Source organism: Carex rostrata, unplaced genomic scaffold (assembly GCF_964058835.1).
Source record: "Carex rostrata unplaced genomic scaffold, lpCarRost1.2 SCAFFOLD_49, whole genome shotgun sequence".
In the NCBI taxonomy this organism is placed as follows: domain Eukaryota; kingdom Viridiplantae; phylum Streptophyta; class Magnoliopsida; order Poales; family Cyperaceae; genus Carex; species Carex rostrata.
The window spans coordinates 55,563-75,447 of record NW_027601184.1 but is presented as its reverse complement, the minus strand read 5'-3'; the positions used below and the strand labels follow the sequence as shown (position 1 = coordinate 75,447).

Below are 19,885 nucleotides of genomic sequence, written 5' to 3'. Positions count from 1 at the left end.
AGGGATGTAGCGCAGCTTGGTAGCGCGTTTGTTTTGGGTACAAAATGTCACAGGTTCAAATCCTGTCATCCCTACCTATTACTTCTTTCTTCTTTATAGGCAGTAGCGACGAGATCAATTAAAGTAAAGTGGGTATAACTTGAATTTGTGGAGACTATACGTACGTGAGATACGTTAGGAATAGAAAAAGATTTTCTTTTTGAATGAATGAAAGCGCTCTTAGTTCAGTTCGGTAGAACGCGGGTCTCCAAAACCCGATGTCGTAGGTTCAAATCCTACAGAGCGTGATTCCATCTATCTTATGTCGAAGCAGAGTAAAATAACTTAACAAAATTGAATTGTAACTCCAATTTGACCTCCTCTCTGGTCTGGAGGAGGTCAATCAAAAAATAAAAATGACTCAATCAAAGATCCAACTGATCCCCACGCCTGTATTGCAAATACGCAGTCACGAATAATCCCGCTAAAGTAATAGGAATTAGGCCTAAGACGATTCCAAATAGAAAAACTTCAATCATTTCGATTTGTTCGAGGGGATAAAAAAAGAGGTACGATCTATCCCTAAATAGTACTCTAAATTATCCACGAATCTCAATGACCAAGAAAAGAATTCCTAATTAGTGTGGAAAAGAGTCGTAGAATACCAGGAATCCCAAAGAAAGATTTTTCTTTTCTGAATTATAATTATTCAGTCAATTCAAATAAGACGTATCTTGTTCAAGCCAATAAATAGAGCTGGGGTTATAGTTAAAGCAGCCAGTAGAAAACCGAAATAACTAGTTAAAGTAAGCATGAAAGAGTTAAATTCCATTTATTTTTTTTACTACACTACATATGTTGGTAAAGCATTTACCTAAGTTATGGAAAATTCATAATTCATCAGTTATTTTAGATAATACTAAAAAACAAGATAGAGTGAGATACAGAAGTGTAAAAGAAAGTGGATTCATCAGATGATACATGAGTCCCTAATTCCGAATCAAGAGATTTGTTGTGGAATTTGTCAATTGAGTAAAGTAATAATATTAAGAACTAGATCATCTAACCCCATTGAATGAAAAAATGAAATTCGATTTTCAGGGGAATTTTGGAATAAGAGATAAATAAACAATTGAATTTGAAAAAAAAAAAATGCTTCTTTCTATTTTGGATAATTTCTTTTTCAATAGGACTCTCTTTTTGGAGTGAACGATCGAATATTCCCCTATTCCTTCTTATTTTAACTGATTGTATTCAATATGGAATAAGAGGAGAAGAAAAGCATTCCACGACCCCCCGAGGGGCTCTTAAAAAAAAAGAAAGCTCTTCCTTGAATTTACTTTATTTTTATTCCTTTTTCGAACTCCAACCAAAGTAGATTCGAAGACGAGTCACTTCAATTATCCTTTTAATTTAAGTTCTATCTTCTGTCTTTCCCTATTTCATCTCGTAAAGTTCCACGCTCGCAGTTTGGTCAAGAAAGTTAGACCTAATCCAACAAACAAGACAAGGATTAATTACGAATTATGAAAGGATAGATTTCACATATACTTGTCCTTGTATTGTGTCAGTATGAGAATATCCTTCCTAAATTATTTATCCAAACCTATTGATCATTAACTTAGATTTTCCCAAGATTTTGGCTGCTATTCCGAATTACTCTATTATTCCGAAGCCAATGAAAATAAGTAGGACCTACAAAAATGGGGTTTTCTATTGATGCCTTGAATAACATATAGCTTACCTATAGACAAAAAAGAAAAAAAAATAAAAAAGTAATTATGTTTCGGAACCAAGCAAAACCAGATTGCTGTGCCATAGGAAGGATAGCTATACTAATTCGGTATACTCAAAATACACCTTTGGTACAAAATTGACAATCTCACAAGGATGAAATATCAGTAATTTTCTATTTACTGGTCGATCCCATCTTTTACGGAATCAATTCCTTTTTTGAATGTACAAAAATTTTGGGAGTTCAGCATGTCTGGAAGCACGGGAGAACGTTCTTTTGCTGATATTATTACCAGTATTCGATACTGGGTTATTCATAGCATTACTATACCTTCCCTATTCATTGCGGGTTGGTTATTTGTCAGTACGGGTTTAGCTTATGACGTGTTTGGAAGTCCTCGGCCAAACGAGTATTTCACGGAAAGCCGACAAGGAATTCCGTTAATAACCGACCGTTTTGATTCTTTAGAACAACTCGATGAATTTAGTAGATCCTTTTAGGAGGCCCTCAATGACCATAGATCGAACCTATCCTATTTTTACAGTGCGATGGCTGGCTATTCACGGACTAGCTGTACCTACTGTTTTTTTCTTGGGATCAATATCAGCAATGCAGTTCATCCAACGATAAACCAAATTCCAACTATAGAACTATGACACAATCAAACCCGAATGAACAAAATGTTGAATTGAATCGTACCAGTCTATACTGGGGTTTATTACTCATTTTTGTACTTGCTGTTTTATTTTCCAATTACTTTTTCAATTGAGAGAAAGAAAGAGACTAATAAGAATTCTCTTATCCCATTTGGAAGGATACCATCCTTATAACTACCCATGACTGTTTTTGTCTCTAGCATGACCAATTGATAAAATGTGGAGGAAAGTAGGGGAAATGGCCGATACTACTGGAAGAATTCCTCTTTGGCTGATAGGTACTGTAGCTGGTATTCCTGTGATTGGTTTAGTAGGTGTTTTCTTTTATGGTTCATATTCTGGATTGGGTTCATCTCTATAGTAATCGGAGGGACCAGATTGTAAACATGAAAAAGTAGGAGCTTAGCGGGTCCTTACCCCCTTTATCTGATTAGAGCGGAAAGGACCCGCGGAATTTTTACTCTTATAACGCGAATTGAATCTATTCGATTCACTCTTATGAAGCAACAAGAAAAAGAGATCACTCGAGGATCCAATATCTTATTCCCCGAAGGAAGTATCCTGAAAATCCTTGATTTAGTTTCGAGTAATAAACTAATAAAACCTTAATCAAAACTATTCAACTAGCCTAAAAATAAAAACAACCCTTCAATGGAAGAGTTTACGTTTTTTTTGCAAAATTTCTGTAAGTTTGAAGTTGAACTTAATTGAACAAGCCAAGCAATTCTATTTGCTCACAATCACAAGAAATTTGTCCCCCGCCATATTTTCTTCCCCTCTGTTTGTCCACTACCTCGGCTGAACCTAAGCAAAATAAAAAGAGTTCCAAGAGACAGACCCAAATAAAGAAGAAATAGTAATCTTTGACGAATTAGGAAGAAAAAGGATTCTTATTTTGATACAAGAAGAATCGGCACAAGAAAAAGCCTTTTTCTTGTGCCGAATAGACGATTAAGAAGACCTGCAATCCCTCCGAAAAGGAAGAAATTTTATTGTTCTCGCCTTTGCCTTGGATTCTCTTCTTTTGCATTAGATATAAATAAGGAATTCCAGACATCTCGTAAACAAAAAACAGTCTAAACAAAAAAAAGATTTCCAAAATGGATCATAGATAATTCTAGCAATTGCCAATAAATCGAGGCTTTTTACCAACTTGATGGTAAGAAATCCCGGGACCTAGAAATTCATTTCGTACAATTGAACCTTTTCAAACTGTTTCTTTTTGAGAACCAAAAAAACTTGTGCCAAAATAACGGATGCGAAGAAGAACAAAAGGCCTTGGACACGTAATGGATCCTGAAGCACGATTTCTGCGTCCCCCTGACCAAAACCTCCCACATTAGGATTGCTTGTTAATGGTTGATCAAGCTTGATGGATTCCCCCTCTGAAACAAGAAGTTCTGGTCCGGGAGGTATAATATCAATCACTTGGCGTCCATCTGATGCATCAACTATGGATATTTCATACCCTCCTTTTTCTTTACGTAGTATTTTTCTTACTATACCTGTTGACGTAGCATTATAGACGGTATTGTTACTCTTGCTACCATCAGGATAGATCTGTCCTCTTCCTCGGTTTCCCCCTACATATATGGGATATTTTAAGAAATGAGCATCTTTCTTCGTAGCAGGATCAGGGGAAAGAATGGGAAAGACAATTTCACTATATTTCTTACCGGGAACAGGGCCTATCACAAGAATATTTTTTTTATCGGGACGATAACTCTGAAAAGAAAGATTTCCTATCTTTTCTTTCAACTCAGGGGAAATACGGTCGGGCGGCGCTAATTCGAATCCCTCGGGCAAAATAAGAACAGCACCTACATTCAACCCTCCTTTTTTTCCATTAGCAAGAACTTGTTTCAATTGCATATCATAAGGAATTCGAAGAACTGCTTCAAATACAGTATCGGGAAGCACAGCTTGGGGAACTTCAATATCAACGGGCTTGCTAGCTAAATGGCAATTGGCACATACAATTCGTCCAGTTGCTTCTCGTGGGTTTTCATAACCCTGCTGCGCAAAAATGGGATATGCATTTGAAATAGATGTCCGAGTTATTACGTATATCATGATCGATACAGAAATCGATCGAGTTATCTGTTCCTTTACCCAAGAAAAAGTATTTCTATTTTCCATGTCCAATCGCAGATCCCAAAATTTCTACAATAAATTAGATAGGTAGCTAAGCTAATCTAGTTCCCTATACACGAATCTGTTGTCATTCTACTGCAACAGTTGTACTGGAATGATGAATACCTTAAGCAGGTATAAATAGAAAGAATTTTGCTAAAATGGAAAAGGGCTTTCTTTAGAAAGAAAGATGCTAATTTGATTAATATCGGGAGATCGAATGAATTTATGCTTCACTAATTGAATGATAAATGACTACAAGCGAAGGAGATAGACGGTTTAAACAAAAAAAGACCCAAAATTTCAAACATGTATCTAGAATTACTGGAAAACTACAAACAAAAATAGTGAAAATAAGCTCGTTAGGAGCCCATCCAAAATCGTTGTAGACCCAACGAATTACTAGTTCCCAACCACGGGTGGAGTGAAATCCAACAAAAAAATCAGTAACTAAAAGAATAAAAAAAGCTTTTATTGAGTCATTTAAATTATAGAAAAATTCCTGAACCCAAGAATTCAAAATGACAAGTTCCTCTTTACCCAGAAAAAAAGAACCACTTAGAATAGCCAAACAGATTATATTTGTCGAGAAATGCAAAATGATATGGAGATGATCCTCATTATTTATTTTGACCCATTGTATTATTTCCTTGTGTATTCCTGTAGGAGGTTTTTGTACATGTGTCTTTAGTTTCCCTTTTATCATCTCGTCCAAGAGAGAAAGTTCTTCTAATTCTATGAATCTTTCCAGAATCCTTTTCTCTTGAATATCAGTTAAGAGAGTTTCAGATTGCCTGGTATTCCACCAATTCTTAATCCAAAGTTCCAGACATTTGTTAAATGAGGAAGAGATCCCCCAAGGCAAAAGTACGATAAATACAAGATATAGTAAAGAAGGCAATGCTTTCTTTTTTTTCATTTTTGATCTGTAAATTGAGTTGTTAAGGAATCTGCTTCATTCGCTGACTCTATTCCCTGACTCTATATGATATTTCTATTTCTTTGAAGCAAAAACTCTATAGGTTTGATACCCTGTATCTATTCTTCTTTTTTGTATATTAGTGGAATTTCAGTGCATTGGGTTCTTTCTTAGATCTAGATGGAATGAAATAGTGAAATAGAATAAAAAATAAAAAAAGCCCTTTCGGATGAAAATGGAAGAATAGTATGCGATATATCTCACTTGGACAAAAAAATTAAAAGCAATAGATAAATACTTAAAAATATATAAATACTTAAAAATCCCCTTACAATAACAAATCCAATTTCGAAGGGACTTCCTCCTCGTGTTTAGAAAACTTTTCTTCTTCCAATTCTTCTTTTCTTCATTCAATTCAGTTCAAAAAAGATACCTCAAAATACTTCAATTGGTACGCGCAAGAAATAGGCCAATTCGGCAGCTTTTTGTTCAATTTCTCGTGGAGTAAAAAACTTATCATCAGTACGAGTCAAGGGAATGATCCCCTGGCCCCGGATTTCCATATAAAGAATACGACGAGGATAAAGACCCTCTTTAACCTGAATTCTAATTGATTGGATATCCCGCATAAGGAATCGAAGGAAGACGCGACGTTTTATTCCAGGGAATCCCCAACGAAAAATGCACACTATTCCCTCTTTTCTATCGAATCGGTCATAACCACTACCTACATTCCACAAAATAGTACACCACAAGTAGGAGCTAATGAATAGGCCTGCGATTCCGTAGAAAGACATCACAACCCCCTGTGGAAAAAAAAGAATTTCTTGAGATGGAAGTATAGATATAATATTCTTACCAAGATAACTGGAAGTACCAACCGATAAGAATCCTAGTGAACCTAGAAAAAGAATACAGGCCCAGAAAAAATTACCCCTTTTTCGAGAACCTTTTAGAAGTTCTACCCATATGTGTTCTGATCGCCAATTCATATTAGATATACTAAATCCAGCAGCGGTCGATTGAAATTGAGAGAATAAGCTAAATAATTTTGACTTTACTTTTTTTGATTCTGAAATCGCCTTCAGCAACTAGTACTCCTGTGAAATAATAGGTTAGATACATTGACTTTCTATTCAAAAAATATTCGTTGATTCAATTAAAATAAATAAAATAAAACTCGCTATACCCGGCTCCCCATATTCATGCATTTATGCTCGTAGCCTATATCCGCATCCATAGCCGTTTTTCATTTGTGTGTAGAAAGTGTGTGTAGAAAAAGCCACATACCCTACCATATTATATTACTTACACTAAAAAATACTAGACAATCTTATTTTTTTGCACATAAAGAAATAAAGAAGTCATTGCAATTGCCGGAAATACTAAGCCTACTAAAGGCACGAAAATAGAAGGTAAGTTTAAATCCGTCATGGAATAGGTGTCTCACTTCAAATTTACTATTTCTATCTAGTCGAAAAATATCTTAAGATTCTTATGATATAATTAAGTATATCTATTATAAGGAATATTGACTATTGTATTTTGGAGTTTGCAAAATAAATATTCTGTAAAAAAAAATGAAAGGATAATAAGAAAATTCCAAAAAAGGAGAACTAATTAAAAAGATTTGATTTTTATTTTCCCATCCTCATGGCCTTTCTATCTTTCTAATCTAATTTGAAATTGGATTCAAACATACATACTTCTCTAGAAGCGCATACAATAATGCGTGGTAAAGGCGGAAAAATAGTATAGTATATTCAATCAAAATCAAAGGGCAAATTATCTTACCTACTATAGATCCCCTACTACCCTCTTAGACTTTTAAAGGCGATATACCACCCAAAGAAAGGGTATGAAAATGCCAGGTGGAGTTAGCTTTTCGACGAAGACCCGTCCCATGCAGCGAAGTCCTGTTAGTAAGACCCCGTGCAATAATGGATTATAGAAGAATATTATTCCGAATACTCCTCTGGACGCATATAGTAGCATTGCGATTCCGAATCTTTTTTATTTCTGAATATGAATAGAAAAAATTCATTGTATCGTTGGGTCGGAGCGGAGGTTTGGTCCAGAAAAATTAGGAACAGTCTACCGCATTGAAGTCTATAGCGCTGTATTTCTACGAAAGTATAATTCTTACCATCAGGATACGATCCTTTTGAACTAAACGTCTCTACGATGGGTCCAGGTTCTATGTCCAATCCCAAATCAAAGATTTCTCGCTGTTGATCGGAGTCATAAACTAAAACTACCTTTTTATCAAGGTTATAGAAAACTTCCTTATCTAGTTCTAGCATTTTGAAAAAAAAAAAATGCTTCTTTTCTTACACACAGTTCGAGTCACTTGTTGACTCACGATTACACCTGTTAAAAGTTTCAAACGTCCTCTTTTTTAAAATTGAAAGAGAGTCTTATAAAAGGGTCTAACTTCCAAACTCTGTCTTTTTTCATTCATTCTCCTTTAGTTTTTTTCTCTATCTAGAAGTGGAATAGAATAACCCGGTTGAAGGGTAATGATCATACGTCTGTAATGCATTGTATGGCCCAAAATGGGCCCTATTCTTCTACCTTTTCCAGGTAGTCGATGGCTATTCACAGCTACCACCTTAACCCAAAGAAGAGTTTGACCCAATGCTTTATTTCTGTCTTAGTGAATCCCAATTTGACATTAAAAGTATATTGATTCTTTCCCAATAAACGAAGACTTTTTTCTGTAAATACTGCGTATTTGATCCCATTATCATATGATAATACTATATTTTATTATTTTATTTGTATTTCTTTATTGTATTATACCTTAATATATATTCTAGATATATAGAATAGACGAATCTCGATTTGTCAAGTCTCATGATCGTATCATGATCTATTTTTTTTTTATTCGGCTCAATCTTTTTTAGAAAAAAAAGATTGAGCCGAGTTTAATTGCAATCAATTAGAAGAATAAAGAAGAATTACTGCATTTCATAACTGATTTTTTTCTCTTTTTATTTCGTTTCTTTTTTATTTACAACTTCTTTACCGTATTTGTACCTTCTTCATCGATAGTATCTACCGGCGCGAACTCGAATTTGATCGCCTTCCATACTTCACAAGCTGCGGCTAGTTCAGGACTCCATTTGCAAGCTGCTCGGATAATTTCATTACCTTCGCGAGCAAGATCGCGCCCTTCATTACGAGCTTGTACACAGGCTTCTAAAGCCACTCGATTAGCTGCTGCACCAGGTGCATTTCCCCAAGGATGTCCTAAAGTTCCTCCACCAAATTGTAATACAGAATCGTCCCCAAAGATTTCGGTCAGAGCTGGCATATGCCAAACATGAATACCACCTGAAGCTACCGGTATAACACCTGGCATGGATACCCAGTCCTGAGTGAAAAAGATACCGCGAGCACGATCTTTTTCAATAAAATCATCGCGCAATAAATCAACAAAACCTAAAGTCATTTCGCGTTCCCCTTCTAACTTACCTACTACTGTACCGGCGTGGATATGATCTCCCCCAGACATACGCAATGCTTTAGCTAATACACGGAAATGCATACCATGATTTTTCTGTCTATCAATAACTGCATGCATTGCACGGTGAATGTGAAGAAGTAGGCCATTGTCGCGGCAATAATGAGCCAAAGTAGTATTTGCGGTGAATCCCCCGGTTAAGTAGTCATGCATTACAATAGGAACCCCTAATTCTCTTGCAAATACAGCTCTCTTAATCATTTCTTCACATGTACCCGCAGTCGCATTCAAGTAATGCCCCTTGATTTCACCGGTTTCGGCCTGTGATTTATAAATAGCTTCGGCACAAAAGACAAAACGGTCTCTCCAGCGCATAAATGGTTGTGAGTTTACGTTTTCATCATCTTTGGTAAAATCAAGTCCACCACGTAGACACTCATAACACGCTCTACCATAATTTTTTGCGGATAATCCCAATTTTGGTTTAATAGTACATCCCAATAAAGGACGACCATACTTGTTCAACTTATCTCTTTCAACTTGGATACCATGAGGCGGGCCTTGGAAAGTTTTTGAATAAGTAGGGGGAATTCGTAGATCCTCCAAACGTAGAGCACGTAGGGCTTTGAAACCAAATACGTTACCCACAATGGAAGTAAACATGTTAGTAACGGAACCCTCTTCAAATAGGTCTAATGGATAAGCTACATAACAGATCCATTGGCTGTCTTCCCCAGGAACAGGCTCGATGTGATAGCATCGTCCTTTGTAACGATCAAGACTGGTAAGTCCATCAGTCCAAACAGTTGTCCATGTACCAGTAGAAGATTCGGCAGCTACTGCAGCCCCTGCTTCTTCGGGCGGAACCCCAGGCTGAGGACTTACTCGGAATGCTGCCAAGATATCAGTATCCTTAGTTTCATACTCTGGGGTGTAGTAAGTCAATTTATAATCTTTAACACCAGCTTGAAATCCAACACCTGCTTTAGTTTCTGTTTGTGGTGACATAAGTCCCTCCCTACAACTCTTGAATTAAGAATTCTCACAATAACAGGGTCTACTCGATGTTAATTAGGCGTAAATGAAACTTTAGCAAAAATCTCGTAAAACAAAAAAAAAGGATATTCAATTAATATAATATCAACTCATTAAAGAAAATTGGGGGCATGCTTAGGTTAATGAATATGTTTCATTCATATATAATGCGTACACCCTGTGTATGTTCTATCCTATAGGAATTCCACTATAGGAATTCAATAGGAATTGAGTTGTTGTTATGGTAAGTTAACACGGTTCGTTATTAAACCATGGATTTGATTTACCAAATCCATCATTATTGTATACTCTTTGATAGATATAGCGCAACCCAAATTAATCCCTAATCCTTATTTTACAAGTTCTTAATAGGTCTCTTTCTTATTTTGAATGCAAATACCTAACTAAATACTAAGAAAATTCTTTGTTGACAGCAATCTATGCTTCACAGTAGTATATTATATATTTTGTATATCGAAGTCCTAGATAGGAAAGTAGAGTAGGCACAGATCCTCCACAAAAGGCAAAATGTATATGAAAAAAAGATTGATTGAACTTTCCAACGGACTCATTCCATGAGTAAACGATTGAATGGGATTCGCTTGGGCAACGAAATCAAGTCCTGGTCCTCTTTTCTCTCTTATTGAATTAACTAATTCATTTCCTTTTTACTTTTGGATTTTTTTTTTATTTGATTTGGCATTATTCAACAATAAAAAAAGAAAAATTTCGACAAATTCCTTTTTTTTAATTATGTGATAATTATGAGAACCAATCCTACTACTTCTCGTCCCGGGGTTTCCACAATTGAAGAAAAAAGTACAGGTCGTATCGATCAAATTATTGGACCCGTGCTGGATGTCACTTTTCCCCCGGGCAAGTTACCTTATATTTATAACGCTTTGGTAGTCCAGAGTAGAGACACTGCCGATAAGCAAATTAATGTGACTTGTGAGGTACAACAATTATTAGGAAATAATCGAGTTAGAGCTGTAGCTATGAGTGCTACGGACGGGTTGATGAGAGGAATGGAAGTGATTGACACGGGAGCTCCTCTCAGTGTTCCGGTCGGTGGAGCTACTCTCGGACGAATTTTCAACGTTCTTGGGGAGCCTGTTGACAATTTGGGTCCTGTAGATAGTAGTGCAACGTTCCCTATTCATAGATCTGCGCCTGCCTTTATCGAGTTAGATACGAAATTATCCATCTTTGAAACAGGTATTAAGGTCGTCGATCTTTTAGCTCCTTATCGACGTGGAGGAAAAATAGGACTATTTGGGGGGGCTGGAGTAGGTAAAACAGTACTGATCATGGAATTAATCAATAACATTGCTAAAGCTCATGGAGGCGTATCCGTATTCGGTGGAGTAGGGGAACGGACTCGTGAAGGAAATGATCTTTATATGGAAATGAAGGAATCCGGAGTAATTAATGAAAAAAATATTGAGGAATCAAAGGTAGCTCTAGTCTATGGCCAAATGAATGAACCACCGGGAGCTCGTATGAGAGTTGGTTTAACTGCCCTAACTATGGCGGAATATTTCCGAGATGTTAATAAGCAAGACGTGCTTTTATTTATCGATAATATCTTTCGTTTTGTTCAAGCAGGATCAGAGGTATCCGCTTTATTAGGGAGAATGCCCTCCGCAGTGGGTTATCAACCTACTCTTAGTACAGAAATGGGTTCTTTGCAAGAAAGAATTGCTTCTACTAAAAAGGGATCTATAACTTCGATTCAAGCAGTTTATGTACCTGCAGATGATTTGACCGACCCTGCCCCTGCCACAACATTTGCACATTTGGATGCTACTACCGTACTTTCCAGAGGATTAGCTTCCAAGGGTATTTATCCAGCAGTAGATCCTTTAGATTCAACCTCAACTATGTTACAGCCTCGGATCGTTGGCAACGAACATTATGAAACTGCGCAAAGAGTTAAGGAAACTTTACAACGTTACAAAGAACTTCAGGACATTATCGCAATTCTTGGCTTGGATGAATTATCGGAAGAGGATCGTTTAACTGTAGCAAGAGCAAGAAAAATTGAGCGTTTCTTATCACAACCGTTCTTTGTGGCAGAAGTTTTTACTGGTTCTCCAGGAAAGTATGTTGCTCTTGCAGAAACTATTAGGGGATTTCAACTAATCCTTTCCGGAGAATTAGACGGCCTACCTGAACAGGCTTTTTATTTGGTGGGTAACATCGATGAAGCTAGCACGAAAGCTATAACCTTAGAAGAGGAGAACAAATCGCAGAAATGAAATTAAATCTTTATGTACTGACTCCTAAGCGAATTATTTGGGATTGTGAAGTGAAAGAAATCATTTTATCCACTAATAGTGGCCAAATTGGCGTATTACCAAACCACGCCCCCATTAACACAGCAGTAGATATGGGTCCTTTGAGAATACGCCTCCTCGACGACCAATGGTTAACGGCGGTTCTGTGGAGCGGTTTTGCGAGAATAGTTAATAATGAGATCATCATTTTAGGAAATGATGCGGAACTGGGTAGTGATATTGATCCGGAAGAAGCTCAAAAGGCACTTGAAATAGCCGAAGCTAACTTGAGTAAAGCTGAGGGTACGAAAGATTTGGTTGAAGCGAAGCTCGCTCTCAGACGAGCTAGGATACGAATCGAGGCTGTCAATTGGATTCCCCCATCCAATTGAAGACAATCCAATGGTTTATAGTTGATACAAAGAAAAAGGGAAGAGGGGTAGAAAAAGTTATTAGATAGCGAAGCGAAGTAAGTCCAATGCTATCTAGTAATTTTTCTACCTACTTACCTACTATTGGATTTGAACCAATGACTCCCGCCGTATGAAAGCAATACTCTAACCACTGAGTTAAGTAGGCAATTTATCACCACAAAGGAAGACCCATTACTTCGATCGATTATATATTGAATCCCTTTTCTAAGCAATACCGCTCTGTTATTGGTCTGTTATATACTAAATACTAAACAGATACAGATCAAAGGGATATCCTCTGGCATTAGAGAATATTCATCTTGACAAGAAATTATCTATATGTTAAGATATCTCTGATAAGGGCTATAGCTCAGTTCGGTAGAGCAACTCGTTTACACGTGCGCCAATGCTTTTCAAAGGAGCTTATTATGCAATGAACATAATTGATCTTATTGCAAAATCAATGTCTTACTTCATAGATTCGAGAGAATAGGAGAACAGTAGCCTGACAAACAGTCGGTTCAGTCCGATTCAGGTGCCAATTCAGGTGCCTAATCAAATAGAACCCTTATGGATTTGCTAGTTGATAAGGTAAATATCCAGCCCACTAAATGCTAGGCGTAATGAGGATAAGGGCCTCCAAAAAACTTCTTTTCGTTCTATGAACTTTAAGGTGTATGAAGTCTCATAGTTAACTCTTGCAGTGGAACGATAGAGACTCCATTTCACTTAAGTTGATTTAATTTAGGCCGGAGGCAGACCTAAGTCAAGGTAATCCTCTTTTGAAACACTTTGGTATTGCTCCTAGATAGATCATAATACAAAAAATCAATCAGAGCACAGGGAGCCATCTCATTATCTTTTCGTAAAGAAAAACTATGGTGGACTAACTGATCTTTAAATCAGTTTATGAAAGAGCCCAATGCAAAAAAATGCATGTTGGGTCTTTGAAACAGTTCGAATCATTTCGATAATAATCTGTTTGATCTGTTTTACCGAGAAGGTCTACGGTTCGAATCCGTATAGCCCTAATATGCCCTTTTTAGGATCTCTATCCTATGTTTTTTTTAGTTTAGTATAGTTTTCATTTTCTCATTAGTATTTGTTTATAGACTGGATAGGCGCCTGCGCCATAGAATAGAGGTAAAAGCATTACCAAAGGCTCATTCATCGAAAATCAAAATCATACAGACAGGAAAAGAAAAACGAATTTCTATCAAATCAATAGAAGAAAGGATCCTTTCCCTGATTTGAATCCCGTCCTCCTTAAAATAGGATATCTCTAGACTTCCCTATAATAACTGCAATGATTTTATCCATTTTGCGAATTCCTACTTTGTTTATAGATACATTATGTAAATTGATCCACTTTAAATAGAAAAAATAAAGTAAAGAGTAAATAAGAAAACAGAATATTCTGTCTCATAGTTCTGAAATAGAGTTCTTTATTTTTATAGTATTACTTCTCATTATACTGCATAGATTAGTCCTACTATCTTAATTAGGTACTAATTAGTAGTATTCTCATTTTTATTTAATAGTCTCTTATTATTATTAAATATTAAATAAAGGATAGAGCTATTCCTTTTTCTAGAGATTCTAGAGAAAGCGAGACAAAGTGAAACGATAGAGTTTTCTTTATATAAGAATTAGATCTACATACACCATATCTAAATAGAATGGAAATCCAAAAGAAAGGGAGTTGGGATTCCATTGGATGAATCTTTAAAGAAGATGCAGCACAGAGGAAACAAAGGCTAAACTAAGCGCTTTTGTTTGAACAAAAAAGATTCTTGTTTCACCGAGGAAAAGAGATAAGTTATGGATAAATTGACAATGCTGAATTGAATTGACTAATTTAAGTTCTGCCTATTCCACATTAATGGGAGTACATTATGTTTCTGCTTCACGAATATGATATTTTTTGGACATTTCTAATAATAGCAAGCCTTATTCCTATTTTGGCATTTTGGATTTCAGGGCTTTTAGCCCCGGTTAGTGAAGGACCAGAGAAGCTTTCTAGTTATGAATCGGGTATAGAACCCATGGGAGGGGCTTGGGTACAATTCCGAATACGCTATTATATGTTTGCGCTCGTTTTTGTTGTTTTTGATGTGGAAACCGTCTTTCTATACCCTTGGGCAATGAGTTTTGACGTATTGGGTGTATCCGTTTTTATCGAAGCTTTCATTTTCGTGCTTATCTTAGTTGTTGGTTTAGTTTATGCATGGCGAAAAGGAGCCTTGGAATGGTCTTAACTGAATATTTAGACAAAAAAAAAGAAGGAAAAGATTCTATTGAGACAGTTATGAATTTGATTGAGTTTCCCTTACTTGACCAAACAAGTTCCAATTCTGTTATTTCAACTACACCAAATGATCTTTCGAATTGGTCAAGACTCTCCAGTTTATGGCCCCTTCTATACGGTACCAGTTGTTGTTTCATTGAATTTGCTTCATTAATAGGCTCACGATTCGACTTTGATCGTTATGGATTGGTACCAAGATCAAGTCCTAGGCAAGCAGACCTAATTTTAACAGCCGGTACGGTAACAATGAAAATGGCTCCCTCTTTAGTGAGGTTATACGAGCAAATGCCTGAACCAAAATACGTCATTGCTATGGGAGCCTGTACTATTACAGGGGGAATGTTCAGTACGGATTCCTATAGTACTGTTCGGGGAGTTGATAAGTTAATTCCTGTGGATGTCTACTTGCCGGGCTGCCCACCTAAACCGGAGGCAGTTATAGATGCCCTAACAAAACTTCGTAAGAAGATATCGCGAGAAATAGTTGAGGATCGAACTCTATCTCAAAATAAAAATAGATGTTTTACTACCAGTCACAAGCTTTATGTTCGGCGCAGTACTCATACTGGAACTTATGAGCAAGAATTGCTCTATCAATCACCATCTACATTAGATATATCTTCTGAAACTTTTTTCAAATCCAAAAGTCCAGTACCTTCCTACAAATTAGTGAATTAGGAGGGGAGGGGCTCTTTTGTGTAGAAAAATAAAAAGCAGGGCAATCTTTCAAACTTGCATCCGAAATGTGAAATATTTATACAAAGAGGGAGAGATGAAGACAATGCAGCAGGGTTGGTTATCTAATTGGCTAGTCAAACATGAGGTGGTTCATAGATCTTTGGGCTTTGATCACCGAGGAATAGAGACTTTACAAATAAAAGCAGGGGATTGGGATTCCATTGCTGTCATTTTATATGTATATGGTTACAATTATTTACGCTCCCAATGTGCTTATGATGTAGCACCCGGTGGATCTTTAGCTAGCGTGTATCATCTTACGAGAATACAGTATGGTATAGATAATCCAGAAGAAGTCTGCATAAAAGTCTTTGCCCAAAAGGATAATCCTAGAATTCCGTCTGTCTTCTGGATTTGGAGAAGTGCCGATTTTCAAGAACGCGAATCTTATGATATGGTGGGAATCTCTTATGATAATCATCCGCGCCTTAAACGTATCCTAATGCCTGAAAGTTGGATAGGCTGGCCCTTACGTAAGGACTATATAACCCCCAATTTTTATGAAATACAAGATGCTCATTGAATGATAAGAAATTCATGCTCACTTATACAACACAACTCCAGATTTTATTCAAATCAAGGAATATTTTTAGCTTCTTTTCCTAGATGAAACGGAATACCTATTTCTAATTAATTCCTATTATACAAAAGCATTCCAGATAGGCTGAGCAAAAAAAGGGTTTCATTTGGATTCCCCTATTTTGAAAATCGCATATTAATTTCCTTCATATGAACAGAAAAATAGGATAACTCAAAGAAGTTCTCTACCAGGAACTTTGTATCGCGCGCATGACTTAGCACAACTAGGAAAGTAAGATAAGATAAAGATAAGCAAGACTAAAAAAATAAAGGGGAACCTAATCTCAGCCCCTTCTGTATCATAAAGAAAAGATATATTTTTAAACTTCTCTAAAAAGAAAAAGAAGCGCCTCTCTATTTATATTAGAGATTTATCCACTTAGATGAAAAAATCATACTCTATCTATATTATTAACGAATATGTATCACAATCCATCTCGAGGTATTTGGATCAATACCTATTCGGTGGATCTTTTTTTTTTTTCTGCCAAGAACCAGATTTGAACTGGTGACACGAGGATTTTCAGTCCTCTGCTCTACCAACTGAGCTATCCTGACCTTTTCTTGTGCATCATCCTAGTAGAGTATTTGTATCTATGTCAATTAAAGGGACTAAAAAATCAATTAAAGTATTTCAAATTCAAAATTTGAAAATGGGGGGGTAGTCCTATGCATTGTGCATGGTTTACTTAAATAATACTTAAAAATAGAGTGAATAACCAAGATTTCTTGCCGATACTCTAATAAAAAAGTAATCTATTCAATGAATAGGATAAGATCCATTGAGTTCTCTTCGCATTCCTTTGTGAAAGAGTAGAATGAGAAAGCTAATGAATCTTAAACCCATGGATAAAAAAAAAAGAGGATAAATACTATAGTATAGTTAGGGGATAAAAGAGGATTTGGGGATAGAGGGACTTGAACCCTCACAACTTATAAAGTCGACGGATTTTCCTTTTACTAGAAATTTCATTGTTGTCAGTATTGACATGTAGAATGGGACTCTCTCTTTGTCCTCGTCCGATTAATCCACTTTTTTAAAGATCTCGAAAACTTTGAATTTGAATTGAAGAATTTGATTATTCAATATTTGATTGGAGTGGATTCACAATAATTCAAAAAAAAAATTATGATATGAGTTTTTTATTTCATAATCATTTCTAATTTCATTTTTAAAAAAGATAAAGAACCTATATTAGAATATGAGTTCTGTAATTAATCGTTTGCTATGTCAGTATCTATACGTGTTTATTAAATGTATAAAGTATAAAACCCCTCTTTCTCTAATTTAGAATTAGAAGGAATTCCACTAACAACACAACGTAATTAACTCGATTCGTTAGAACAGCTTCCATTGAGTCTCTGCACCTATCCTTTTCCTTTGTATTCTAGTTCGAGAACCCCTTGTTTTCTCAAAACACGGATTTGGCTCAGGATTGCCCTTTTTTAATTCCAGGGTTTCTCTGAATTTGGAAGTTACCACTTAGCAGGTTTCCATACCAAGGCTCAATACAATCAAGTCCGTAGCGTCTACCGATTTCGCCATATCCCCATTTCCCTCTTCTTTGAGACCAGGATTCCTAGTGTAATTTCATCCATCTCTTAGTTTTTTTTTTGAATCATTGAATTCATCACTCAACGTAGTCTAGCAGTTCAGTTCGACTCTATTTGAGAGACCCCGCTTGCTTATTGCAATTCAGAATTGAATTGATTCTATCCTTGATGTATTTGCAATTCAATCCGAATCAATATATCCCAAAGTTTTTATCTCCCCCACCTCCCGTCTTACTTTTTTAGAGTATTCAAAATTATACTATAACGCTTGATATTTATTCTTTTTTTCTCTTTATTATATCTTTCATATATATTATTTTTTTCTGTGTATTAGATTATTCGTACGAGCTATATCAAATTGAAAATATCTGAAATCCAATTCAATTATAGAAATAGGAACCAATTCTATTCTATTAGTAGATAGTAGAATAGAAATAGTAGATAGTAGAATAGAAAAATCGATTTGTGAATTAGAGAAATCAAAAAAAATGCAATAAATTCTAGAATTTTATTTTTAAATATCCTATAGTTAAGCATATCAAGCTAACTTTATCTTTAAGAAGTTTTAGTATTTTTTTATAAGTAGAACTTCAAATTTCGAACTAGCTAATAGCTAAGATTAATAACTAATATCTGAGATTTTACGGATTTCCTATACTATACCTATTTCTATTTGTTACACTATTTCCGTTATGTAAGCCCACTTAGCTCAGAGGTTAGAGCATCGCATTTGTAATGCGAGGGTCATCGGTTCAAATCCGATAGTCGGCTTTTTTTTTCTCTATCGATGTTCTACGAACAAGAATCTCTTTTTTTCCGAATTAAATGTAGAATCCAGGATCTTTTATGTTTTCTACCTTACAATTTTGCTAGATACAAAACAATAAAATAAATAATATATATACAAAAAATACAGATTTTGATGAAATTCCATTTTTTGTGATACTTTAGTTGATTTTACTCTGTTTATCCTGTAGTTTAATTCAGTTTTAATTTCGATGTATTCTGTAATGTAAATACAATGAAATTAATTGTGTAAAATGAAATTTCAATAAAATAAAAAAGGAGTCTTCATGTCCCGTTATAGAGGACCTCGTTTAAAAAAAATACGCCGTCTGGGAGCTTTACCAGGACTCACTAGAAAAACACCTAAATCCGGAAGTAATCTGAAAAAGAAATTCAATTCTGGGAAAAAGGAGCAATATCGTATTCGTCTTCAAGAAAAACAGAAATTGCGTTTTCATTATGGTCTGACAGAACGACAATTACTTAGATATGTACATATCGCTGGAAAAGCAAAAAGGTCAACAGGCCAGGTTTTACTACAATTACTTGAAATGCGTTTGGATAATATCCTTTTTCGATTGGGTATGGCTTCAACCATTCCTGGGGCCCGCCAATTAGTCAACCATAGACATATTTTAGTTAATGGTCGTATAGTAAATATACCAAGTTTTCGTTGCAAACCCCGAGATATTATTACTACGAAAGATAACCAAAGATCAAAAGGTCTGGTTCAAAATTATATTGCTTCATCGGACCCGGGGAAATTGCCAAAGCATTTGACGATTGACACATTGGAATATAAAGGACTAGTAAATAAAATCCTAGATAGGAAGTGGGTAGGTCTCAAAATAAATGAGTTGTTAGTTGTAGAATATTACTCTCGTCAGACTTGAACTTAACGAAAAAAGGAAAGGTTCATAGAATTTTCTTCCCCTTCCCCTTTCCCCGAACTAAATCGCCCTAAGACCACTAATTCGTATTTTCCCATCAACTAGCTAAAATTTATTAACCCTACCTAGGATTAGGATCCTTTTTTCTTTTTTCCTCTATGTGTATTTTACATACCACAGTAATTTGCTATAGAGAATTTCTAATTTCTATTAAATAAAAATAAGATAATATAAGATAGTATTGCTGGAATAAATTGTTATTTGATTTGATACATTGTGATCCTTAACGTTGATGAATTAAGAAAAACGGAAAGAGAGGGATTCGAACCCTCGGTAAACAAAAGTCTACATAGCAGTTCCAATGCTACGCCTTGAACCGCTCGGCCATCTCTCCTACATAATCTTATTATGGAAA

At 35.8% G+C, this 19,885-nt stretch overlaps 1 protein-coding gene and 5 non-coding genes across 6 annotated transcripts; 3 read left to right on the top strand and 3 right to left on the bottom strand.

The window, feature by feature from the left end:
* On the top strand, nt 1-74 carry TRNAP-UGG (transfer RNA proline (anticodon UGG)). The gene has a single exon. It is a non-coding gene; the product is annotated as a tRNA-Pro (tRNA).
* Nucleotides 75-213: 139 nt separating this feature from the next.
* TRNAW-CCA (transfer RNA tryptophan (anticodon CCA)) lies at nt 214-287 on the top strand. Its single transcript has one exon. It is a non-coding gene; the product is annotated as a tRNA-Trp (tRNA).
* A 3,259-nt stretch (nt 288-3,546) lies between these two features.
* LOC144549729 (cytochrome f-like) lies at nt 3,547-7,725 on the bottom strand. The gene is made up of 5 exons (XM_078298468.1): nt 7,569-7,725; nt 6,282-6,323; nt 5,866-6,149; nt 5,183-5,314; nt 3,547-4,383 (listed from the first exon to the last, which is right to left on the bottom strand). The coding sequence occupies exons 1-5, from the start codon at nt 7,723-7,725 to the stop codon at nt 3,547-3,549; spliced, it is 1,452 nt and encodes a 483-aa protein (XP_078154594.1).
* A 9,000-nt stretch (nt 7,726-16,725) lies between these two features.
* Nucleotides 16,726-16,798, bottom strand: TRNAF-GAA (transfer RNA phenylalanine (anticodon GAA)). Its single transcript has one exon. It is a non-coding gene; the product is annotated as a tRNA-Phe (tRNA).
* Nucleotides 16,799-18,492: 1,694 nt separating this feature from the next.
* TRNAT-UGU (transfer RNA threonine (anticodon UGU)) lies at nt 18,493-18,565 on the top strand. Its single transcript has one exon. It is a non-coding gene; the product is annotated as a tRNA-Thr (tRNA).
* A 1,212-nt stretch (nt 18,566-19,777) lies between these two features.
* On the bottom strand, nt 19,778-19,864 carry TRNAS-GGA (transfer RNA serine (anticodon GGA)). The gene has a single exon. It is a non-coding gene; the product is annotated as a tRNA-Ser (tRNA).
* Between the last annotated feature and the right edge of the window lie 21 nt (nt 19,865-19,885).

What these genes read in the sequence shown, in the direction of transcription:
- LOC144549729 (XM_078298468.1), bottom strand. Translation starts at nt 7,725, where the DNA reads ATGCTAGAACTAGATAAGGAAGTTTTCTATAACCTTGATAAAAAGGTA. An exon ending in AAAAGGATCGTATCCTGATG is followed by an intron (nt 6,324 to 7,568) that starts GTAAGAATTATA and finishes TTCTTTTTCTAG; the next exon opens with GTTCACTAGGATTCTTATCG. An exon ending in AAGGGAAACTAAAGACACAT is followed by an intron (nt 4,384 to 5,182) that starts GTACAAAAACCT and finishes TTTGCGCAGCAG; the next exon opens with GGTTATGAAAACCCACGAGA.